At 38.6% G+C, this 24,946-nt stretch overlaps 3 protein-coding genes across 4 annotated transcripts; 2 read left to right on the top strand and 1 right to left on the bottom strand.

The window, feature by feature from the left end:
- Positions 1-267: 267 nt before the first annotated feature.
- LOC131233732 (uncharacterized) lies at positions 268-1,269 on the top strand. Its single transcript, XM_058230517.1, has 2 exons — positions 268-543; positions 637-1,269. The coding sequence occupies exons 1-2, from the start codon at positions 268-270 to the stop codon at positions 1,267-1,269; spliced, it is 909 nt and encodes a 302-aa protein (XP_058086500.1).
- Positions 1,270-4,093: 2,824 nt separating this feature from the next.
- Positions 4,094-9,244, top strand: LOC131232678 (glutamate dehydrogenase 2-like). 2 transcript variants are annotated; one of them, XM_058229083.1, is made up of 10 exons: positions 4,094-4,163; positions 4,245-4,354; positions 4,429-4,542; positions 6,636-6,857; positions 6,947-7,021; positions 7,378-7,494; positions 7,667-7,917; positions 8,504-8,579; positions 8,662-8,748; positions 8,874-9,244. In XM_058229083.1, the coding sequence occupies exons 2-10, from the start codon at positions 4,247-4,249 to the stop codon at positions 9,057-9,059; spliced, it is 1,236 nt and encodes a 411-aa protein (XP_058085066.1). In that variant the 5' UTR covers positions 4,094-4,163; positions 4,245-4,246; the 3' UTR covers positions 9,060-9,244. The 2 variants fall into 2 exon arrangements, with proteins under 2 accessions (XP_058085066.1, XP_058085065.1); XM_058229082.1 differs by having other exon boundaries at positions 4,118-4,354.
- Positions 9,245-10,101: 857 nt separating this feature from the next.
- LOC131232679 (light-harvesting complex-like protein 3 isotype 2, chloroplastic) lies at positions 10,102-17,137 on the bottom strand. The gene is made up of 3 exons (XM_058229085.1): positions 16,773-17,137; positions 10,630-10,767; positions 10,102-10,537 (listed from the first exon to the last, which is right to left on the bottom strand). The coding sequence occupies exons 1-3, from the start codon at positions 17,128-17,130 to the stop codon at positions 10,287-10,289; spliced, it is 747 nt and encodes a 248-aa protein (XP_058085068.1). The 5' UTR covers positions 17,131-17,137; the 3' UTR covers positions 10,102-10,286.
- Between the last annotated feature and the right edge of the window lie 7,809 nt (positions 17,138-24,946).

Genomic DNA, 24,946 nt, shown 5'->3' with positions numbered 1-24,946 from the left:
TTGGCTATTGTCAATTAGTGCATCCTCCTAACTTAGATGCTTTGGTTGTACATGTTAGACTAAATATACTCATTATGTAATTTTTAGATTGTCGAAGTATATAGTGACGACAATATGGATCCAAATAGGCAGGACAACCAGACTACACCAACGAAACAATCTAAGCAAGGTTGGTGTGACAGACCCCGAAAGACACCATATAAATACAAATCAAAATCACTTGATTAGAACATTATGTCAGGTAGTGTTATGCGCTGGACCGACCAAATGGATGACTGTCTCATCGATATGTTGATGGATGTGGTTGCTAACGGTCGCAAGAGTGTAAACGGATTTAAAAAGGAAACCTATAAAGCGGTTGTGGAAAGTGTCAGGAGTACACTAGAGATATCAGTTGTGGAGAAGCATGTTGGTAATCGCCTGCGAACACTAAAGAGGTTGTATTTTGAGGTTCGAGACACCCTGAGCGCGAGTGGGTTTAGATGGGATGACGACAAGAAGTTAGTTACTGCACCAGATGACGTATGTGATAATTACATACGGGTGAGATGTTATAATTTCATTTATCATTTATATTATCCGAAACTGCTCAATTAAGGTTTACTAATCAATACATCTTTATGTCTTTGTTAATAGTCGCATCCCTATGCCCAACATGTTCATGGGAAACCGGTAAGAATGTATGATGACCTCATGTTCTTATTTGGAAGTGACCAAGCTACTGGACTTCGTGCTTCGACTGGAAATATGCATACACAAAGGGGTACGAGAAACTCTCATGATGATAATGTTACACTGACTGCATCGGTTGATCTTAATGACGATATACTTATTCTGTCTAGTGACGATATGGGAGATAGTGGACAGAACATCCAATGGTCATTTCAAAGTCATGACGGTGCACATATTGCAAACAGAAGTCCGATTCACAATGGCAACAACTCCGTCAACACGGGCAACATAACCAGTTCCAGGAAGAGAGCTAGATTGGAACACCCTTGCGATGTAATTGGCAAAGGGATGAGTGAGGTGGCAGATACTGTCAAGTCCCTGGCACTAACATTACACAAAGGAAAAGACGTCATACGTATGGAGCAGATTGTACCTGCACTCGAGCAGATTGATGGCCTCACAAGTAATGAGGTCATAAGTGCAACAAGGATCATGTCTAAGGATGAACAACAATCTGCGTCGTTCCTTTCGCTTCCTGAGTCCATGAGGCTCGACTTTGTGCTGATGATACTTGCACCAGATCAGTCTTCTGACTGATCTCTTCTGATTGATCTTTTATCCACCAATCTTCTCTTTTGGGATATTATCTTGATATGGCTGATCAACTATTTAGTTTTTTAGAAAATATTTTGGATTTTCTGAATGGGCTAGTGAAGTGTACTAGCTGTTGCAATATTGGACAAACTTTTTTCTTCTAGTATACTGTTTTATTGCTATCAGTGTTGAGAAGCAGCTGGATGACTGTATATTTTTTGGATGATAACTATTAAGTTTTTGGATTTGGGCCTGTAGTTAATGCTTATTCCTCACTACCTAAAAACCCGTATTACCTTCTCTTACTTTAGACGTAACCTTCATATTATGTCCGACTATGCTTTTCATATCTACATAGGGTACTTACTAACTATATAGGTCTATTTAATCACAGTATCAGGTATGATGTAATCTTCATGGTTATCTCGGGATTCCTACACAATCTGCAAAAGGCTATTTTTCATATTGTTGTTCTATGTTTCTTACAATAATTAAGACATTCCACTGATATTTCCTAATATGTGCAGATGCCTAAAAAGGTATATGTTGTCTTCAATGGACGTCGTCCAGGCATTTACCATAACTAGGAGGAATGTCGTCAGCAGGTGGATCAGGGATACTCGAAGGCCCGCTTCCGTGGATACAAATCCACGTTAGATGTATACTTTCAATGAAAAGAATGCATCGTGACAGTATGGATGTGACAAATGCATCCACACTTGAGACGCAGGAGGAACGTGACAGCAGCGGGTCTACGTTTGGACGGCATTCTCTGACCGCTCCCATGAATCCTCTGTCGACTTTCCATGGACCAGCCTTTTACTGTCCATCTGCTAGAGGGAACTACATGCAGGAGGACATTGATGAAGATTCAGTAAATGCACTTTCGACACTGATCAGGATTATCTTCACCTGCCTGGTTATAATCCTCACCATTCACCTCATGTCTTGGCGGTACTGATAGCTAAATGCAGTGGTCGTTTATGTAGGTTAATGTAGGTTTGGCCGTAAAGCTTTTTTTTTTTTTTTTTAAAGACTGTTTTGGACAATATTTTGGACTTTGGTTGGCATCGTTGACTCTCTTTTTGTTTTGGAGATAATATGTTTTGGACTATGATGGCTTGGAATACATAATGTATGGCTCTTTCGAGTAAACCAGGATACCTTACAGCATCTAGTATTAGGGGTATATGGTCTATCAATAACCTCCAAATACATGATAGTGTGCAGATCTCCATGTTCATCCGTTTTCCTCACAAGTTGATTCCATGTTGATAAAATGCACAAGTATGGAGAATAGTTACATTCTACGCTGATGAATTGTCCACTGTATGCAGATGGATGTGTGGATGGTGGATTTGGATCCTAGTCGTATAAGACCCTGAGTGGTCCAATGCTCTCATTTGTAACCTTTAAACCATAAGTTTGTTTGAAAAATACAAACATGCGTTTTGAGTAGTTGTAAAACTGGAATGGTGGACACCATAAGCCTATTAACAGACTAAAGTAACTAGTACAATGTATTTCCAAATGACCGGTCACACAGTTAGTGTGTATTACACCCTGAAAATATAAAAAAATAAGCATGAGAAAGCAGAATATCGAGACTGCCCGAATGATCAGTAATACATGTAAAAAAGTTATTATGATGTCTATACAGCCAATTACAGTTAAATTGTAAAAACCAAATGGGGCCTTATAATTATTGGGTTATAGTGACTAGTTGCGAGGATCAACCTATCAAGATGATTTTTAGGGGGGATTAGTAGTGAAATGTGGGCCGCACATGATGGAGTGTCCAGATCATGGATGGTAAATTTCCTAGTGTAATAAATACGACGGAGGGTCCAGATTACTCATAAGAGCACTGAGCATTGGTCCAGTTCATTTCCGGTTAAATATGCAATTGCTTCATAGTCTAAGGGCATTTTCGGAATTTCGCCCTTTTCACAATATTAGGATTGTCCTCCAACCATCATCTCAGTTAGTACTCGCGCGACTAGCCAACACGATCTTTCACCACACGTGCCTCCGCAAAAATCTTGCGTGGCCAAGTTGACTGCGAGATCTAGGTCGCTCACATGTTGTAAACGAGGTGTACGTTACATGTCCCAAAATTTCATCCTGGGCCGGCCATCACGTGAGCCACACAATTATAGAGGAATGGACGGCTAAGAATTGAAGAAATAGTCTAGATTCACTCCACACGAGTTTCCCATCTGGTCGGCCTGATTTTCAAACCAACGTGCATGAATATAAGTGGGACGCAGATCTGATGAAGTAGTGAAGTGTTGGGCGCCGTGAGGCCCACCGTGATGCATGTGTTTCATATCCACGCGATCCATCCATTTTCCATCTCATTCCCAGCGCATGAACCCAAAAAATGAAGCAGATCTGAAGCTCAGGTGGACCACACCACAAGAAACTGTGGGGATAATACTCTCACCGTTGAAACCTTTCTAGGGCCCACCGTAATTTTTATTTACCATCCAACCTGTTGATAAGGTCACACAGACCTGGATGAAGGGAAAACACAAATATCAGCTAGATCCAAAGCTTTTGTGGCCCCAGGAAGTTTGTAATAGTGAGCGTTCACCACTGTTTACTTTGGTGTGGTCCACTTGAGATTCGGATGTATTTCATTTTTCGGTGCTTCCCATAAAATGAACTGAATAATCGGATGGACGGCGTGGATATAAAATTAAGACATCAAGATGAGCCCCACAGCGTGATAGCCGTCCATACATGGGACGCCACCTCGCTCGCAAATGCCAACAGTGGCACGTATGGGGAGTGTAGGAAATTTCACTTACAAAGTCTCTGCATGCTCTCTGTTCTCCTCTCTATAAATAAGCATCTCTGATTCAACTTCTTTGAGCTCTGGATTCCCATATATTGTGAGATCCCTTTCTGCAATATTCATTATCTTTCATCGATATATCTATTTGGGTTATTTTCAATTCTGAGGATTTCCATAGCCATGAACTCTCTTGTAGCCACCACTCGCAATTTCCGCAATGCCGTCCGCCTTCTCGGCCTTGATTCGAAGCTTGAAAAGAGCCTTCTAATCCCATTCCGGGAAATCAAAGTAATCCATTCATGGGTCTTCTTTCTTTTCGATGTTTGTGAAAAAAAATTCATCTTACAGCATCGATTTCGCAGGTTGAATGCACGATTCCTAAAGATGATGGCACTTTGGTTTCGTACGTTGGATACAGAATTCAGCATGATAACGCTCGTGGCCCGATGAAAGGAGGGATTAGATATCATCCTGAGGTGATATATCTTCTTTTATTTTCCTTTCGATTTGGGTGTTTTTCCGTTACCCTTCATAGATGGTTACAGCTTTTGGGCGGCATTAATTTTTGAGAATTTCACCCAATCTGATCTGGGTTTCTTAGTTTTAGCTTGTCAGGATTATTTTATGCATGTTTCGAGTATTGGCTTGCAATAAAAACCACCGAATTACGGTTTCCGATATCACAATCTATCGGTTAATGTACATATATTTAGTACAACAGAGATTGAGCAAAATCAAGGTGGTCCAAAGTCATAAAATCTGACTCGACTTGATTCGCAGATGGGTCGGTTAATTTGGGAAGTTGGCTGGTCACCTCAAAGATTCGACTCAATGGTTCGATTTGGCATTCCAATAATATTTTAAAATGTTCTACCTATAATGATTCATGAGTCAAACATATGTGGCAAAACTTCTAAAATAAATTTTAAATAAGTCATGTGTGACAACTAAATGCAAGTGCTCTCTTATATATATATATATATATATATATATAAATTGTTCAAAATCAAGCCTGCGAGGTGGCTCGGCGCGGAAGGTTGTATGTTATTCCAAATCTGACTGAGTTGAGTCGATCAGCAGAGTCTATGATCCATAACAATCATGTTGTAGTCAGAATTTCGATTCACAGATTTCTATCAACCTTTTTTTTGGGGGGGCTGGACCAATGGGCTGGCCTGATTTTGCTGCCTATAAAAACGGATCCTGCATGATTGCATGTATGCAGATCTCTGCTTCTCTTTTTTTTTGGGTGCCTGGATTGCATTTTATGGAAATCGAGTTGAATGTTATAGAAAAGAGAATTCCGCTGCTTTAGAATCATCAATTCTCATACAGATTATCAAAATCAATCATGTGAATATTTACATATTGAAAGGTTTCAAAGCTTGTTTGTAATCTATGGCTTTTCATCATTCCTCATCACCATTGTTGTTTCTGATTTTTCTTTCCTGCCAACTGCTTGATCAATTAACAGTTTGTTGGGTTTTTTGCATAAGAAATTACTTGGTATTTGATAGATTAGTAGGTATCTATCGTACATGAAACAGTTATTCAACTTGGATAGCCTTGTTTATCACATGGGTGGTTCAGTTAGAAGGAATTAGAGGGTCCACAAATGTGAAGTTTGCTAAGGCTTTCAGTTTTGTATGTGGACAGTGACCTGTACTTTTGATCTGGTGGCAACCCTCCTTGGATTGGGGTACCCCAATACCCTCTCAGATGGGAAGATCTTTTCTCCTTGATCTTTGGCATCTTTTTTCCACTGTGGAACATAGTTCTCTTAATGTTTTTGCAGCCCATCATTGGAGGAAGAGGATGTTCCAATCTTGGAGATCTTTGGGCATCTCTTGTCCACGGCATTGCCCATCAGATCAATGGCATGGATACAGAACCATCAGCTCCACATGTATTGAATTGGGACCCTCAGCAAACTGAACCTCTGCTAAGGCTTTAAACCCAATAGATTCTCTTTGTATCACAGCATAAAGCAACATCCAGTACAAATGAGTAAAACTATTGTTGACTCAACATTTATAATCTTTGTGAGGAATTATATGTTCTTCACCAGGACATGTATTGTATCGTTGGATCCATAGTCTGTACGCATCCCAGGGTTTGGTGATCCTATCCATTTGCTCTGATTGGCCCTCGGCACCAATGGTTTTGAGGGCAACTTTCCATAAACGGGAAATACTCCATTTGTTTTTTGATGTGTTGTAGTTATGCATATTCAATTACAGAGTTTGGTTGTATGAAAATTCTAATTTCTGTCTCGTTATATACGTTGAATTTTCTTCTGCTTTTGATGAATATGCAAGTCGCATATGTAGAGATGCTTAGTTGATTATCTTGCAGATTTCTGTTAGTTATATTGAGTTTCACATGCAGTTACTGTGCTGCGATGGATGGATGCATAATTTCCAGCTTAGTAATATTTAAGGGAGAAAATTGTGGTTGCTTAGATTTGCAATCATCTTTGTTAGACTGTATGAGTGGAGTTTAATGTTTATTTATTAATTGGACATGCTTAATTTTTTATACTGAAATGTGTATGTGATTGCCGGACAAGGTTGACCCCGATGAGGTTAATGCTCTGGCTCAACTTATGACGTGGAAGACAGCCGTAGCGAACATTCCATATGGTGGAGCGAAGGGTGGCATTGGATGCTCTCCCAGGGATTTGAGCTTGAGTGAGTTGGAACGCCTGACCCGAGTCTTTACTCAGAAGATCCATGATCTCATTGGAATCCACACTGATGTTCCTGCCCCCGACATGGGAACTAATTCACAGGTACCACAACATTCTTGTTGAGACTGAACGACCACCCATTACAGGCATCTTTAACTTTCTAATACCGAAGTGTTCTTGGATTTGGACAGACAATGGCGTGGATTTTGGATGAGTACTCGAAATTTCATGGCCATTCACCAGCTGTCGTTACGGGAAAGCCTATAGTAAGTCTTCAGGACTAAGAAAAATTTAAGGGTGGGTTATTGAAGTACTGGGAAATGGATGGGTGGAATGCATTTCTACCAAAAGGATATTTGTTCATTTCAAGTAGCACTTGAAAGAAATGTGATATTTTTTTTGAGGGGCTGAGGGGCAGTAAAGTGTGAAAATGATAACCTGCCCTCTTGGGCTTCATTTTTTGCTGCTCCAAATGCTCGGTGAGCTCAAGATGAAGTTACCTCAGAATGTTTTCAACCAAAATTTGATTTTGGGGTACTTCTGAATGCCTACCTAAATTCCAATTCCTGTAATTTTTTAGTACAATTTAAGCGGGGTTTTCTAAGGTCATCTGGTGTTGCAGGATCTTGGTGGGTCTCTAGGTAGGGATGCTGCAACTGGACGGGGTGTTGTTTTCGCAACAGAGGCTTTGCTGGCTGAATATGGGCAGTCTATTTCAGAACTGACCTTTGTTATCCAGGTAAATGCAACATCACTTGTGATCTGCAGTTGGTTCCAAGCATAAGGTCTGTTTGGTTGCAACGAATATCAGGAGATTACCAAATGCACCCTAAACCATAAACATATGACTTGAATCATTCTCTGGGTTATCTGTTATTATTCTTGTTGAGTGAGATTCAATCATATTTCAGGGTTTTGGGAATGTGGGTTCTTGGGCAGCGCAACTAATTCATGAGAGAGGTGGAAAGGTCATTGCAGTGAGTGACATCACGGGTGCCACTAGAAACCTGAATGGCCTCGACATTCCAGCCTTGCTTAAGCACAAAGTTGAGAATGGGAGTCTACATGATTTCAAAGGCGGAGATGCCATGAATTTGGATGAGTTGCTTGTACATGAGTGCGATGTCCTCATTCCTTGTGCTCTGGGCGGAGTTCTTTCTAGGTCTGTCTCTATCTAATGAATCCTCTTCTCATCCCTTAGCTTTTTCTTGTTGCATTCCCATATCTGCACTGATTTTCCTAATTATCAGCATCTTTTTATGTTATTATTGAATTTGTGAAATGCTACCAGTCACACTTGACCATCTCATCCTTGACTGGATTGGATATTATATCATAGCCTTTTACACTGCAATGAATTCATCAGCAGAATAATGATTTGCTCATGGTTTTTTGATTCTTCATAAGCTCAATTGTCTTAAGCTTTTTGTTGATGAACATTCTCTCGAGAATGTTTCCATTTGTTCCATGAACTGTCGATTGTTTTTTCATAAAAAATGAAGGTGGTGGTAGCTTAAAACCGAGTTAAGAACAGAAAAGTATCTGTAATAAGCATTTAAAAAAAAAATAAAAAAAAATTGGTGATTTTAGCATGCTCATTAAAAATTCATTACTATTTGAGTCATTTGTGGGAAGAATCTTGAACTTGCGTTTACCGATTCGATGGATTAGACCTGTTTATTGAATTTTTCTTCTTTTTTTTTTTTTGGAAATAAGTAGTTTACTGATATTTTCGCCCTCCTTTAAAGGGAAAATGCAGCTGATGTGAGGGCCAAATACATAATAGAAGCTGCAAATCATCCCACCGATCCAGACGCAGACGAGGTACATGGTTCTACAGACTCCAAATTTTTTTTGAAACTTCCTGATAATTCAGTCTTCTTGACATGTAATACTTCTACTGCAGATTTTATCTAAGAAAGGAGTTGTTATACTCCCCGACATATATGCGAACGCTGGGGGCGTCACAGTGAGTTATTTTGAGTGGGTTCAGGTACTTGAAAAGGGAAAGAAGCAGAAGCTGTTTTCATTAATTTATTAGAGTTTGTTGCTGGTTTCATGTTCGATAATCTAATATCTGTCATCTTACATTGAGGAAGGCGGAATGTTTAATTGCAGAACATCCAAGGATTCATGTGGGAGGAAGAGAAGGTGAACCAGGAGCTTCAAAGGTACATGAGGAAAGCTTTCACCAACATCAAGGCGATGTGTAAATCTCATGACTGCAACCTCCGGATGGGCGCCTTCACATTGGGAGTGAACCGGGTTGCGCGCGCCACCCTTTTAAGGGGCTGGGAAGCATGAGAAGCACCATTCTTTTTCCACTTCATCATCTGTGCCTGGGTGTCAATGGATATACTTCTGTCCTAATTTGAAGTTGATTTAATTATATTTATGGGGGGAAGTCTATGCATTCAATTAAAGCAGAATGGCATCCAAACAATAAATGTAGCTGTTTGAAGTGGAATCATGCTTTTGTGCTTAAATCTTATGTCATTTCCAAAGCTTGTAATTAAAGGGGAAACGTAACTCCTGTGCAGGACCCATCATGATATGTGTCGGAGATCCAACCATCCATTGGGTGTGCCCCCCTTTCCAAAAAGTTAGCCAGATCCATAACTCAGGTTGGCCACACTACAGGAAAAATGCAGAGGGAAATCAATGTAGGTTTTCTTGTGGGGTCTCTTTTTTATAACAACTAACCTGTTCATCATGTGTGCCCATATGGATGGACAGCCCAAAAATTACGCCATCCCAAAACTCAGGTGGGCGCACCAAGTGATTTAAGAGGTTTTATGCATGATTTTACACTGTTCCTGATGGTGTGGCCCAACTGAATTCTGGCTATGGCTGAATGGGAACCAATTTTCTGGACATGGCACGTCTGACGCGCAGTTTGGATGGCTGACAAACATCATTGCATCTTTGTAATCCTTATGAAGTGCTTGCAGCCAAACACCTAGTTGCAATTCCATGTGCTTCAAATGAGGGGCGTAAATGATTTTGTTGTCTGTGGCTTCCTTTGAATGGCCTGGTGCTAACCCCACATTAGCCTCTTTCCACTCTCCAAATTGAATTATTGCGATCCAATTCAATTGAGCATCCAAACATAGCCTCAAATTCATTACACATTGAATCTCATAACAGTGCATGTTAAAATCTTGCAAATCTGTCAGGATTTACTGGTGATTTTGATCTCCATGATTTCACCTTATTGAAACCTCCCAAGCAGAGACTAAGAAGAAATTGCTCAAATCAAGAAAGCCATTACTTGCAACACAAGTAATGGATAGCCAGCACCGACCCCACCCCAGAACCCCACAGTTTCCGTCAAACAACTGGGAGATCAGCTTTGTGCAAACTCATTCATAATTCTTCACATATGGATGGAAAAGTAAATGGTGAAGCCTCTGAACCAAACCACAATTTTGTTCTATATAAAAGTTATGGTAAATTACAGCAAGAAAACACACCGAAAGAAAAGAGCCACTGGTGAAAACAATGATTGAATCATGGGATACACATGCGCCTCTAGTCTTTTTTTGAACTGCTACGGTTTTCGTCCTGCCATGTTGCTTGCCACTGCTTGTCGTAAAAAGTTGTCTCCTCCAAGAGCTTCTTCAAATTCTCTATATCTTCGTTCTTTCGGATCACAAGCACACCAACTACAGCCACAAACAGGAGAGTTTTGCAGAAGAAATTCCCCATTTGATCAACCAAACCAACACCTGTCAAGCTGTCCACCAGATATGCCATGAAAAACCCAATCATTGCAGCACGGCCTGTGTAAATGCAGACGAGATTGGTTGTCTTAGCAGGAATCATCAATGATAATTGACCAAAGATTCAAAAAGGAATAGATGTTGACACCTACCATTCAGTCGCTCTGCTTCGGGGAGGTGGAACCTCTTGACCCATGCCCACCAGGGAATAATGGAAGTGTCGAAGACTACAGGCTTGTCATTACTCGATGCTTCAGGATTATCTTCTAGCCATTTCCTCCTCCTAACCTCTGAAAGGACAAATGTCTATGAGACCCAAACTCCAAACTTGAATTTAGAAACATCATCGATGATCATCAAAGCAGTAAGGTAGGTAAAAAAAGAAAAGGAGAAAAAAAAAATGAGGGTAAGTTTCAGAAGAATCTAAAAGTCCAAATAATGTTTTAAAGTGCCGCCTGCCTATGGTTATTGTTTTCGGGCAGCATCCACCTATAACCAGCATGGTTTGAAATGTCGTCCAATATGAGTTAGTATCATCCAAGTAGTATCAGTTTGGGACCAAAATGAAACAAGTCACCACACTGATACGGGCTGAGTCACGGTGAGTCATACTAGTCATACCAGATTTCGGTTGCCAGGCGAGACGGACTCCATACCCGCTCCTTAAATCCACATTAACCAGGCAAACAGCATGATCATAGAAATAGGTCTTGATGATAATGAACCTCTAAAAGGAAATTTGTATGTATTTACGTCAAGATAATGAACCTCTTAAAGGAAATTTGTATGTATTTACATCAAGATTTTATTTTATTTTTATTTTTTAAAGAAGAGCTTTTCAGCAGAGAACCGACGCGGGGAAAGACGTGAGGTCGAGCACCGTCTTCCTCAAAAGGATAACTATTCCGAATCCACGGAACCTCTCTAGACTCCTCACAGAGACTTCTCGAATCCATGAGAAAAGAAAGCAGAAAATAGAAATAAATTCTAATAAATTCGAAATTGATTAATGAATTATTGATAATCGTCTAATGCGTCTCCTTACACCATTAATAAAGAAAAAATAAATTAAAATTAGTAATTACCAAAAATAACAAAATTCTAACTCTAATAAAAATCCTAATTCTAATGCCTAATTTCTAAAAATAAAAATTCCAAATAAACTTTCTCTAGAAGAGTCCTAATATAATTAAAAGTTATTTCTAAGGGGGAAGAAAATCTAAAACTATAAAAATAGAAAAAAAAATAATAATAATCGGAATTACTAAAAATAGTAAAATTTTCCTAAAAATTCATTTTTGAGCTGAAAGCGCACGTTTTCTGACGAAACGGACAAATGCAACCTACGTTGTGGGTCGGTTCACCTCGGATGGCCCGTTTCAGTAAAGATTGATAGGTTGTGCGCCCCATAACTTACCCGGATTAAAAGTTATGGTCAATTTACGGTCCATCTTCTTTTGACCCAACCATACTAGGAACGTATCTGTGACACGTTCTACATCAGACCCCTCCACTTGAAAAAAACTCGTTCTCGAGTTACTCAAAAGACTTGGCACATGAGTCTGAGATAACTTCTGATGCCGATGTTCATTAGCCCTTTTTTTGTACTTGGCATTAAGCTCTTGAGTTGACACAATACATGTACTCATGCTTTCCTTGACTTGACTAATATCGATCAGTTCATTCACATCTGCCTTCAAAATCTCATATTCTTTCTGATAATGTGGGCAATTAGGCGGACTTGCCCTTGACACGGGATCAACATGATTTTATATATCTCGTATGGGAGGTAATTTATTAAGGAGTTCATCGAGCACAACCTCCTTGAACTCCTGCGATACTGGTTCAAAATCCTCTCGGATATTCACAGGCTCCACATATTTTTTCTTTTCAATTAATGGATATATATTTCCCATTTCCCCAGATTGTTTAACAAAGGCCTGTTCAGTTATGAGATATTGTCTCTCAACTTTAGAAATCTTGGGTTGGTTCTTCATTCCTATAGAGGCCACATGTTTGTCACTGATGAATCTTATAGCATATCGTGATTCCGTTTCAATGAGGTCGTTTCTCGCAGACCAATAATAGGATTTTTCTACATAACCTTTTACTGATCAACTATCCTGATAATAATTTTGGTTTTATTGGAATAATACTTGATCGTAATCTCGGGGGAGGAATCGCATGCACAAAAACTGCTTCATCTGCGACCACGTGCGAATTGGTGCTTTCATCTGTCTCGTACACTCGAGTTGAAGTTGTTCCCACCAAGTTGAAGCTACACCCTTCAATTTGTACGCCACAAGCTTAACCTTCTTTGCTTCAAGGATTTTCATATATTCAAAGAATCGCTCGACTTCAGAAAGCCAATCAAGAAAATCCTTAACGTGAAGTTGGCCATTGAAGTTAGGAAGATCAACCCTCATCTTGAATTATCGATCCATCCAATCACTACCTCGTCCAGGATATTGTGGAATCATGTTATTGGATCCCACCTTCTCAGGAGTGATCCTGTAGTTCACTGTTCACACCATCCTGTGATCAGAGTGATTACGCGTGCCAACAATTGTTGGTGGCGGATCACCACCAGGAATACGGAGTTGCCCTAAGGCCTCTGCTATGCGATCTGTCATGCGGTCGATGGAAGCCTACAGCCCTTGCATGGCTTGCCGATTCTCTCGTTGCGCTGCTTCAAAAGCTACCGCCGTTAAAGGTAAATTCCCTATAGCACCGCCCATAGGATTGTTGCCCAACTCGTCGTTAGAAGCTATCGATCTGAGGAGAAACCTTGCTTTGATACCAAATTGACGTGGGGAAGGACGTGAGGTCGAGCACCGTCTTCTTCAAAAGGATAACTATTCTGAATCCACAGAACCTCTCTAGACTCCTCACAGAGACTTCTCGAATCCACGAGGAAAGAAAGCAGAAAATAGAAATAAATTCTAATAAATTTGAAATTGATTAATGAATTATTGATAATCGTCTAATGCGTCTCCTTACACCATTAATAAAGAAAAAATAAACTAAAATTCGTAATTACCAAAATTAACAAAATTCTAACTCTAATAAAAATCTTAATTCTAATAAAACTCTTCTAATGCCTAATTTCTAAAAATAAAAATTCCAAATAAACTTTCTCTAAAAGAGTCCTAGTATAATTAAAAGTTATTCTAAAAGGGAAGAAAATCTAAAACTCTAAAAATAGAAAAAAATTAAAAATCGGAATTACTAAAAATAGTAAAATTTTCCTAAAAATTCGTTTTTGAGCTGAAAGCGCGGGTTTTCTGACGAAACGGATAGTTGCGACCCACTTTGTGGGTTGATTCACCTCGGATGGCCCGTTTCAGTAAAGATTGATAGGTTGAGCGCCCCGTGACGATGCTCGGATCAAAAGTTATGGTCAATTTACGGTCTATCTTCTTTTGGCCCAACCATGCTAGGAACGTATCTGTGACACGTTCTACATCAAGAATACTCTTTGTCAATACTTCAGTACTTATTTTGCTTATTTTTGTAAAGAAAATACACAATATCAAAAATCATCCAAATACAGCAAGTGAATAGGGTGCAGATAAAGTCAAGGTTAAGGTAGATTTACACGTGTACAACTTTACCACAGTAATATGGAAAATAAACTATATAGGTAATTCTGTGCAAACGAAAGAATGACAAGATATAACTAGCAATGGCAAGTGTGGAAAACCCCTCAATGTGAAACAATTTCGAATGTGGATACCCTATAACACACCCATCTTCTATCCAATGAAACCAAGACAAACCACCCTCGATCTCCATAAAAATACTTACAACAAGAATTAAAGCTTAGCTTTGTAATGTGCTAGAAAGAGCTTATATGGTAGAAAGTGGCAGTTTCATGCTACAATGGGTCACACTTCCATTTACCCGGTTAAACTGTTGGAAAAATAATTGATGCTTTTCTATATGGGCACATGTAGTTTTTCCTCCCTCTTTTAAATAGATAACCGAGTACTTATTAAGAAATGAAAAATAATGAAAATACAACTAGCTGAAGCTAAGTAAACCCCACTGCGAGTCAACAGACAAACCCATGGAAGTAGAAACTCCCCCAAAAGATGAGATCATGCAATATGGATAGAGCCGCCTAAGGCACTTCTAAAGACTCCTTGCTTAGCAGGAGAACCCACGCCTGCCTTGGCTTCCCTATGATGCGACCAGCTGAGAACTGCACCATAGAGCAAATATCAATAATTTTATACATTATGTTAGCCAACCCAGTGCAACCCTGGTTATTGAGTCAATGAGATCTCAACACCTGAATTGTAAAGAAATGAACAACTGTACACTCACAAGAAATATTGGAGTAGAGAGGGAGAAATAATCATACCTCCCTAAACAGACCCTAAAGACAACCCCCTGAATCTTTAATGAAGATCCCCCAACTACTAGATTGATTTTAAATCAAACATAATTGATTTCAAATCAATTTATAATTTACTTACGATAATAACAATCCTACCAACAAAGATTTGGCCTAAAATAGCATAAACAAAGCAGAGAATGAGACATAAGTCATCAGTCATGCTGTGATTGATTTCCTACTTCCAGTTGAATGAGGGCTGCACAACTGTCAACCAAACTGGAAGTGTTTTCTTTACCCTAATGGGTCTTGGTCTTTCATTCCCTATTCGAATGTCTGGACTAGCAGAAATGAGGAGGAAGCCGTTATACAGCATATTCATTCCATCATTGTTGTCACTCGATCAAGAAGAAGAATAGTAGAGCTCAAAACCAACGCCTATCTCTGATAATGCTGCCTATGAGAGCGAGGAAGTGAGTCTAGAGAAAGAAGCATGAATCTACTGCATAAACACCAAAATCTTCAACCATATCCTCCACATCAACCCTTTATCATCCACAAATGGTAAATGTGGTCTCTGATATTTAGGCTGCAAATCTTGCAACAAAGAGCCCAAAATCAGCACGTGTTGGGCCTAAAGTGGGTCGTGTGTATGCATCAAAACCTCCATGTGAAAACATGTTTTTTCAAGAACCAGGTTATGTTGTTTGCAGAACCCTCTTCAGTAAGCCCCGCACCTGTGCATGATTCTCTGGAAATAGGCAGCCCATGAAAGCAAACAGCAGCTTCAGCATGCTTCCCTTAAGCCAATCTTGCCAAAAACACCTTGACGATCCTACCCTCCTGATATATAGTTGATCTCCAAAATTGGTACATTTGGCAAGGAACAAGCTTTCTTTCCTTCAATGTCTGGAAGAAAATAGCGCATCCAAAAGTCGAATCATGTTGTGAAAGCATAACCCCTACACAAATCAACCAAGGAAAGGGAAAATTGCTTCTTTGGTCTGGAAATTCCCACAAGAAATCATGAATCCGGTTACTTAGAAAGCAAATCAGCTTCCTTTGGCAGTTCAGTTAAATGGAAAGAATTCTAAATCAAAACTCAACAATCTCTTTTCTGGCTTCTCCCACATATTACGTCAAAATCCTTCAGTCTAACAAAATCACCATTTTAAATTGTGTGAATGTCCCCAACATGCTGCTTTCTCCCCAGTGTGTACACTTACCATTTTCCTGCTCTCGATCAAAGAAAAGCAGTCCAATCAAGATAATAAAAACAAAATAACAACAAACAAGGGAAGAAAACCATCATTAATCCGGTAAGAAGAAATCCTGTAACAAACAAATCAGCCACCAAAAGGGGGTGCATGCATGCATTACTTTCACTAGATTGTTGACCAAACCTTGGTAGATAATTCATGGTTGTGATTTTAATGCACGGAACATCCACAGTGAAGCCCTCATATCGATGGTTTGGATCACTGATCCATAAACCCCCTTCTACAAATTGAAGACCTGAACAGTACAGCATAAATGTTCGGCCTAAGATTACCTCTTTTACATAAGCTTATGCATTGTTTATGTCAAATACACAAATTCAACCCAATCACAAAGCATTCCTATTACGAATTCCAAACTAACAAAGTCCCACTTCACAAATTAACAAATTAGAATGAAAAATCAAAAAGATAGTACTATAATACCTGTAATGTGTAGCAATTTAAATAAGCCTTTCAAAACCAAAAAGGAAAATTTTAAAAAAAAAATTTTAAAAATCAAATGATAGTACGAAATAAACAACATCAACGCAAAATTCCAAATGAGAAAAACTCTTACCAAATGCATGAATGCGAAGACGAAGAAGAAAAACACTACTCTGAGATTCCACATCAAGATAGAAATAGGAAACCCAATTAAAAACACACACACACACACATAAACACAATACAACCTTACCTGCGTCGATGACCGCATCCCAATTCGTCTTCCCGTCTTTCGAAAACTGCTGTAAATCCCAAGTCCCTCCAACCCATTTAGGATCTTTGAAGTTCGCCGCTGCGCCGTTCGAAACCAGAGAATCTTCCTCCTCCTTCTGCAGCTTCTCCTTAGAATCAACAGGAGAAGCTCCTTCCTTCTTCTCTGCTTTCTCCTCTAGAGTGGCGGAGCTCACCATTCCTGGCCCATTGTCTGCTGCAGCCCCTGGGAGAGTGAGGTAGAGGCGGTTCTTGAATGGATGAAGGAGATGAGGTTTCTGAGGGAGACGAAGTCTTGTAAGGACGGTTGGAAGAGACGGGAAGAACACCGACATTGACATGATGATGAGAAAGAGAGAGAGAGAGATGATGAGAAAATTCACATTCTTTCTCTCAGCATGCTGTGGGGGGTACGCTATCCTGCGCCTCAGGAAAAGGGAGGATGGGCTGCTGTGAATGCGCTTAGCAGGTGTCGACGATGGATGAGAAACCATTTAGCGGACTAGTTGTACGGGAACATTTGCGTACACCTAGTTTGATTTGTACTCATTTGTATCCGCATAACATCTCCAGACCGTCTATTACATCCAATCGATCCCCATAGGCTGTCTTGAGAAAATGATACCGATCTGATGATTCAAATATTAATGTCAGTGGAATGTAAAAATGGATGGACAATTTCATTGCAGGAGATAGGTCTCGTCATTTACATATGATACTGTAGATCGCGCTGTATGTTTTTAGATGAAGGGTAGACTGGAACAAACGGACGGTCAAGATGGATGATCTGGATAACAAAGAGTCCACCTACAACTAGGTGCACAGAACGGTTTCCATACGCTGATGAAGAGAAATGGTACTCTCCTGTGTTAGCTATGCTGCAATTAAGACTCATCACCCATTGGCTGCCAATTGCATGATTAATAAAAGCTGATCTACCGGCATGAGATGGTGGAGGGCATCATCGACCACCTAACTGGGCAGACGTGTATATGATCCTAGCCATTCATCAAGTAGGGCACGATACATGAGCATGTCCTGTCCTCAAGATTAGACTGATCTTCTTATATATGTATATATATATAAATGAACAGATAAAAAATGGACAGATGGTTCATATTCAACGCATGAATGTGGTCTGCTTAGTAGGTGAACCTGTATAGTTTCAAATGGAGAGTATGCTCGAGGTACTTCGTACCTAATGAATGGTCCAGATCTCTCAAACATCTTGTAACAACGCATATGTACGGGACCCGTCTCATTTGGTAGCACCTTCTGGCTATTTTGCAAGTTTGCCCGAAAAATCTCGAATTGCAGCAGGTGTTCGATTTTCCTCATCCGCCATTCAGGATTTAGCATGTTTCGCTGCCCACTCCGCACAAATGCTCACTGGTCAGATGATCTGAACCGTCCATGTTCCGGGGTCTAACGTATGCATCTACTTAAAAATAAAAATCTTACGTTGCATATTTGATTTTGATCATCAGATGAATTTAAAATGCTGAAAAGAAACTTTTCAACCGCTCAGTTTCAACTTTAAAAATCAATGACAAGAAAACCGTAAGATAATGGCTTAGTAACTGTACTAATATGGACAGCTCAAACATAAGATCACCTATCACGTTTGTCTTCAATTTCATTTTTAGTATCATGGGATCCTATAAAAACAATTATAACCGGTGCATTATAGGTTAGATGAGGGTGACTTTGACTGCGTGAAAAGATAATTTAATAAACTTTTGAATGATACTTAAATCACTTTATTTAGATATCATTTAACCATTTAAAAATGGTTCTAAAGTCAAGTTTAAATTCACGAACCATTCAATTCACATTCGCTTTTGCATTTTCAACATTGCACGATCCTAAAATAAATTATTATAATTTCCTTATTAAAGGTTAGATTTGGCCGAACTTGAGCTCATTGGAATTCAAATGTGATTAAAATTAACTCATTTAACCATTTGGAAGTGGTTCAAAAGTCGGGTTCATGTGTCAAATCATATATGTTTTTAACAATGTGTAATTTCATGAAAATAATTATAACACTCTTATTTTTAACTAGGTCAAGATACTTTTAGGTTCATTGAAAAGATAATTTGGTAAGCTTTCAAATGAGATTGAAATAACCTATTTTGAACATGTTTAATCCTTTAAAAGTGGCTTAAAATCAAGTTTATATTTGCAAATCATCCATGTTCGCTTTCGTATTTCCAGCATTATACAATTCCACAAAAGTAGTCATAATTATCTCTTTACAAGTTGGATCCAGATAATCTTAAACTCGTTAGAAAAATAATTTGATAAGCTTTTAAATAGAATCTTGTTTCAACATTGAGGTCTTGTATCGAACCCTAGTGGGGGCGGCTAACACTGAAGCGTGAACTAACAGTGGGGTGTACTAACAAGCTAACAAAAAAAAGAGAGAAAAAATAAAGCTTTTAAATAGAATCAGAATACCTCATTAAATACCATTTAACCTTCAAAAGTAGGCCCGAAGTCATATTTAAGTTTACAAACCATTTACATTCAGGATTCCATGAAAACGATTATAAGTCCTTCGTTAGATGTTAGATCGGGATGATCTTAAGTTTGTTACAAATATAATTTAATGAACTTTCAAATGAGACTGAAACCACCTCATTTAGACACCAATTAATCCTTTAAAAAATGAGTAAAAAATTAAGTTAATGTTTGTAAATTGTTCATGTTTTTAGTATTGCACAATCATAACTCCATTATTACATGTTGGATCAGGGTGATATTGGGTTCATTAGAAAAATATTTTGACAAGGTTTTAAATGAGGTTAGAATTATTTCATTTGGACATTATTTAACCTTTCAAAGGCAGGCTCAACGTCCATTTCGCGTTTGTTAACTTATCACATTTGTGTTCACATTCATATTTTCAACATTGCATGATCTCATGAAAATAGTTATAATTCTCTTATTACGAGTCAAGTTAGAGTGATCTTGAGATCATTTTAAGATAATTCATCGAGCTTTTAAATGAGAATCGAATTATCTTATTTAGACACTATTTAACATTTTTAAATTGAGCCCAAACTCTAGGTTATAAACAATATAAGCTACTAGACATTGAAGTTATCTAAGCATAATTTCTTATGGAAAGAAGAACAACTCATCTTCTACAAGTGTAGGTTTTTTATTTTTTTCCTCTTTTTCTCTTCTACTCAGTTATTGAAAAAAACTCATCTAACCATGATCTTTTAAAGGTAGAGAAGGAACTCGTTTTTTAAAAATAGAGTTTTCCTTATCTGTTTTCTTTTCTATATTCATTTCTTGGCAAAAGACATTTTTAAACAAAACTTTTTTAAAAAAGAGAAAATATATATTTTAAAAGTGTTAGTTTTACAAATTTTCATTTCTTTTCTTTTTAAATAAGTTGGGAATCTATTTTTTTCTAAAGTGGGAGTTTCTGCCAAAAAAAATACTTAGAAATCGAAAAAGATTATCGAATATTAGTTAGAAAGCTCAAAAGATTACCATAATATAATAGTAAAGGAAGAATTAACAATAGAACAGTGAGGAAAGTATATCCACACTTAGAAAAAATGTCTATGTGCATTTATAGACACAAGGCTTAATTCTGAGTAATTGACATTTATAGACACAAGGATTAATTCAGAGTAATTGAGCATTTTTGTCTCCCGTGAATTTTTATTATTATTAAAAAAGTGTTAGCTAGGTAGAAAAAGAAAGACTTAAGAAGAATGGTTATTCAAGGCTCCCACCATTTCTTAGGGTATATAGGAAAAAATACTTTACAAAATAATGCTTTAACACTTGGCTAAAATAAAATTATAAAAATATCCTCTTTCAATATTTTTCTTTAAAAAATAGTCAAGCTTAAGATTTTTATCTTTCTGCATGCCATCGACCAATGTTCTAGCGTATAATCCAAAAATTAAAGCATATCCAAAGCACAAGTGAACCATATCTCAAGAAACCATATTGTTGAAAATTTCTTCAAGCTGGTATTTTTGTTTTCCTTTGTTTATAAGATGACAAATAAACATCATTGTGGCCTTAGCAAGGTTTCAACTGTGGATATCATTATCCTCACTATTTCTTGTGGTGTGGTTCACTTGGACTTTCAATATACTTCAAAGTTGGGCTCATGCACTAAAATGAGCTGATAAAATAGATGCTAAAATGAGCTGATAAAATGGATGAGACAGATTCATCAGGTTGGACGGTTAAATCCAATTCCTTAAGAAATATTGTGATTAAAAGCGGGGAGAATAAACAGAGATGTTGGTTTGGTGACCGCTGGTGTACCAAATCAGTTACTCCATCAGTTTCTATTCATGGAATCAGTGGGATCCGCCAGTGTTCAACTGCGCTTCCACGTGATATGTTCCTTGATCCATTGTTTCACAGCCGTCCATTTCAATGAATGGGATCCATTTGTAGACTAGCTATGCGCATGTACATGAATAATCATACTCTCTTGCATGTGCATCAACGGCCACCGTATACTCTCCGATAATATCAATATTTTCCACACGGGTCTGTCTGGATGCCAAAGTGCCCTGTTTTTCATTTCTCAGTATATCTGCAGCTCCTAGTATTTGTCAGGAAAGCTGCTGCAGCGATTGACGGTCTCACAGAAACGTGTTCATATGTGACATTTCTTTGAAGATCAGAACCGTTCATCAAGTTCAACATCATGGAACACCTAAGTGAAATACAGTCTTAAGCTTAAATCAAACCATTGATATTCGTCCACCTGTTGAGAGAAAAAGCCTTAACAGGGCACCTGAAGTGGGCGAGACTTCAAGGTAAAAGGTTCAAACCCACAGCTCAACGGTGCACCCTTGTTTCAACATGGGCTCAAACATGAAACCTACAGCACAACGTTTACACCTTCGTTTCAACATGGGTTTCCCCTTCGAGCCTAGCTTACCATTAAAAAAAAATAATTAAAAAAAAAGGTTCGAGCCCATGGCTCAGTGGTAGTCCTGGGTTTAACATTGAGGTTTTGGGCTTGACCCAACTTGCTTATCAAAATATAAGTTCCAATGTAGAGAACATTTGCACATACACCGAAAAGGAAGGTAACATGTTCCTATCGGAGCCATGCAATGGGCTTTGTTAGATTTGTAGCTTTACATCTAGTTTTGAATAATGGAATTAATTCAATAGCTATGATAACTAATTTTGGATTAATGGCCATGAAGTTCTCTTGATCTGACCATTCATGATGGAGATCTTAAGTAATCCCTAGAGGCTTACTAACAAGTCTTCAAAACATTTTTACATGCTTTATCATATGACAAGATAAAGAAATTGTTTTAGAGATTTGATTTGCTAATGCAATTATGGGACATGATCAAGAATCTTATGACCTTTAATCCAACATCTCCTACTTAAGCATGAGGGCCAAATACGCTGCTAGGTTTTAAGTAACTGAGCAGTAATTTAACGAAGTTAAAAGTCTTAGTGTTTTTTTTTTTTTTTTTTTTACACGCCCTAGAACCACAATCGATACTCGAACTCATGAACTCATGTTAAAACTCTTGTGAGTGACTTTATAATGCCAAAAAGCCACGCAACTTTTCCCTTCATGTATATAAAGATTTAATAGATGTTAATCATTTCCAACTCAAGCAAACAAGTAATCAAATATGTAGGATGCAAGAGACATCAAAAAATTTTACTTAGAAAGTCCTTCGGCGTGAAGGGAAAAGCCACAGAACATAGTTCGATAAAAATCTACTATAATAAAAATAATGAAGATACAATCATCAAGATACTAATCTCTCTTGGATATCCAAATACAGAATCCAAATGTGGATTACAAGCAATCACATAAAAAAAGAGTTCTCTCACTAATTAGGGATTGTACAAACTCCTAACATAACCCTTATAGAAGACAATTGAAGAAACGGTAATTGTGAATGGACCTTTACAAGCTTAAATGTGAAGATTTAAGTGATACAAGAGGCTCTTGTTCTTCCTCTTGTATAAAACATCATTTCTTCATTCTTCTCTTTTTTTTCAAGAAAATCTCAAATGTTGTTAGAACTCTTTCTAAATCAAATACTTATTTTATCTATTTTTAATTTGCTTGGTCAAAAGACCAAAATATCCCCCACATATATTACAAAATAAGTTACATAAGCCTATACCCACTTCCACATGAGGAGGGACCTCAAAACCATCATCAAATCATCAAATAGTAATGTAGCCTATACGTCACCAAATTCGAATCTTGTCTCTGAGGCCATTTCATGATCTTGAAAAAAAAAAATTTCTTTATAAAAAATTCCAAAAATCATAGAAATCAGTGCTCTTTTGCATGGTTTAAAAAAAAATTGTAAGCTCAGCTCCTTCAGTCCATGTTTCAACTGAACTCACTGGTGCAGAATGGGTCCGGGCTTGAGTTTCAGGCTTAGTAACTTATCATGCTCGGTGCTTGACTCCTAAAAGGTCAAAAAGTTCGGCCTGGCCAGCTTCGCTGGTTACACTTGCATAGTTGGCCGTAGCCCTGAAACATGCACGATTTCTCATCTCATGGGATCTTCGAACTCATGGGATCTTCGAACTCATGTGCTTAGCTCATCTGTCGTTCCTGGATATGCTCGGAGGTAAAATGATTTTATGAAAATGAGCCATAAATGTTAGGTAGTTACATTGCGTGTAAATGAAGAGCTTAGAGTTTGGTGACAAAAAATCAACTAAGAGTGTACGTTTCTTCTTCCCTTTTCTTCATCTCTAACCTACGCTTTATGAAAATGAATTATGTCAATTTAAAAGAGTCTATGATCCCACACACACATACTCAACATGCTGATGTAAGAACTCTATTTAGTGGGCCTCACTGATCAACGGTCTGGATTGTTATCAGTTGGACTGGATGATTGAGTAGACCAGTGGGCCCCACTTCAGGTGATGTGCTGCGCAGTCTATCTGCGCAGCTCTGCGTACTAGGGCTGGAATGCTATAGCTGTCTTACGCAGATAGCAGTTTGAGTTGAACTAGGATGCTACAACGTGGAGCATGGGAGAGAGAGTTGTGATGGGTTTCAAACTCCCTCTCCACAGACTCTATAAAAGAGAGCTGGGTCCCCAACCCTACACCATAGCAGAAATTCGAGTCCCATCTACTGATTTGCAGAAAGGGTGTGAAGGAGAGGAAGATCCTAAGTTCTACAGGTATTCTGGTATTCTTATCCGGCTTCCATGGCGGCGTCTCAGCTAGGTAAGCTATCCGACACCTGATCGCCATGTCCCATGCACAGACAGATCCGTGGGCGTATTCCGCATCTAGATAAGATCCCACAGTTGGTATCAGAGCAGTCTGTGCATAGGTATGGAAGATCATATTCAGTCTTCTCACATCAGTATAAGAGATTTTCGAATTCCTGGAACAGTTCAAATCAGGGATTTTTCCCTGAATTCAGAAATCAACTATTGGGGATTTTTCCCGGAATTCAGACCTGAATAAAATAAAGGATTTAAGATTTGGAAACCCCAAATCAGGTAATTAGGGTTTTCAGATTTGGATCCCCAAAATCAGATAAATTAGGGATTTCAAATCCCAAATCTCAAATTGGGGATTTCATATCTACAACCCCAAAATCAAGTTGAGATTGGGAATTTTTGAATCCCTGGATTCTGAAATCAGACTTATCAGAGATTTAGATTCGAATCTCCAAATCTGGATCCAGTAATTAGGGTAATCTGGAAATACGAAACCCACATCTATTTAGGGTTTTCAGATTTCAGAATGCAGAACTTGGATTCGCATTCGATTATCGCAAATTGGGGATTTCATATACCCTTACTTGTATTTCTGGGAGATGACCATGGAGACTGTAGCCGCCATCTCTGTTGGACAGCTATGCGTCTTCTACTTCATCCGCATCCACACCAGCGTCTCGTGCTTTCGCGTCCATCAATGGCAGCCGCTGTCTCTGCCGCAGCCGCTGTCTCCGCCGCAGCCGCTGCTTCCGCTAAGGTTTGCAGAGATGAGAGGATCTCAATCTCTACTACTTGTATCGGACGGACAAGGGGAATAGCTGGGATTTGATCTTCCCTTCTCCCTCCTTTCAGACGCGGCTTGGAGCGGGGCGAAATTTTTTTTTTCTTCTTTCTTTCCCCTTTTCGCTGTGAGCATTAGGTCGAAGTC

This window comes from Magnolia sinica, chromosome 18 (assembly GCF_029962835.1).
Source record: "Magnolia sinica isolate HGM2019 chromosome 18, MsV1, whole genome shotgun sequence".
NCBI lineage: Eukaryota > Viridiplantae > Streptophyta > Magnoliopsida > Magnoliales > Magnoliaceae > Magnolia > Magnolia sinica.
This window is presented reverse-complemented; position numbering and strand designations above follow the sequence as displayed.

Bases quoted from the DNA above. Each gene is read 5' to 3' on its own strand.
- LOC131233732 (XM_058230517.1), top strand. From the start codon at position 268: ATGGATGACTGTCTCATCGATATGTTGATGGATGTGGTTGCTAACGGT. The intron at 544-636 runs GTGAGATGTTAT...CTTTGTTAATAG, and splicing joins TATGTGATAATTACATACGG to TCGCATCCCTATGCCCAACA.
- LOC131232679 (XM_058229085.1), bottom strand. From the start codon at position 17,130: ATGTCAATGTCGGTGTTCTTCCCGTCTCTTCCAACCGTCCTTACAAGA. The intron at 10,768-16,772 runs GTAAGGTTGTAT...TTGTCCTTTCAG, and splicing joins GGATGCGGTCATCGACGCAG to AGGTTAGGAGGAGGAAATGG. The intron at 10,538-10,629 runs GTAGGTGTCAAC...GCATTTACACAG, and splicing joins CGAAGCAGAGCGACTGAATG to GCCGTGCTGCAATGATTGGG.
- LOC131232678 (XM_058229083.1), top strand. From the start codon at position 4,247: ATGAACTCTCTTGTAGCCACCACTCGCAATTTCCGCAATGCCGTCCGC. The intron at 4,543-6,635 runs GTGATATATCTT...TTGCCGGACAAG, and splicing joins GGATTAGATATCATCCTGAG to GTTGACCCCGATGAGGTTAA. The intron at 6,858-6,946 runs GTACCACAACAT...GGATTTGGACAG, and splicing joins ACATGGGAACTAATTCACAG to ACAATGGCGTGGATTTTGGA.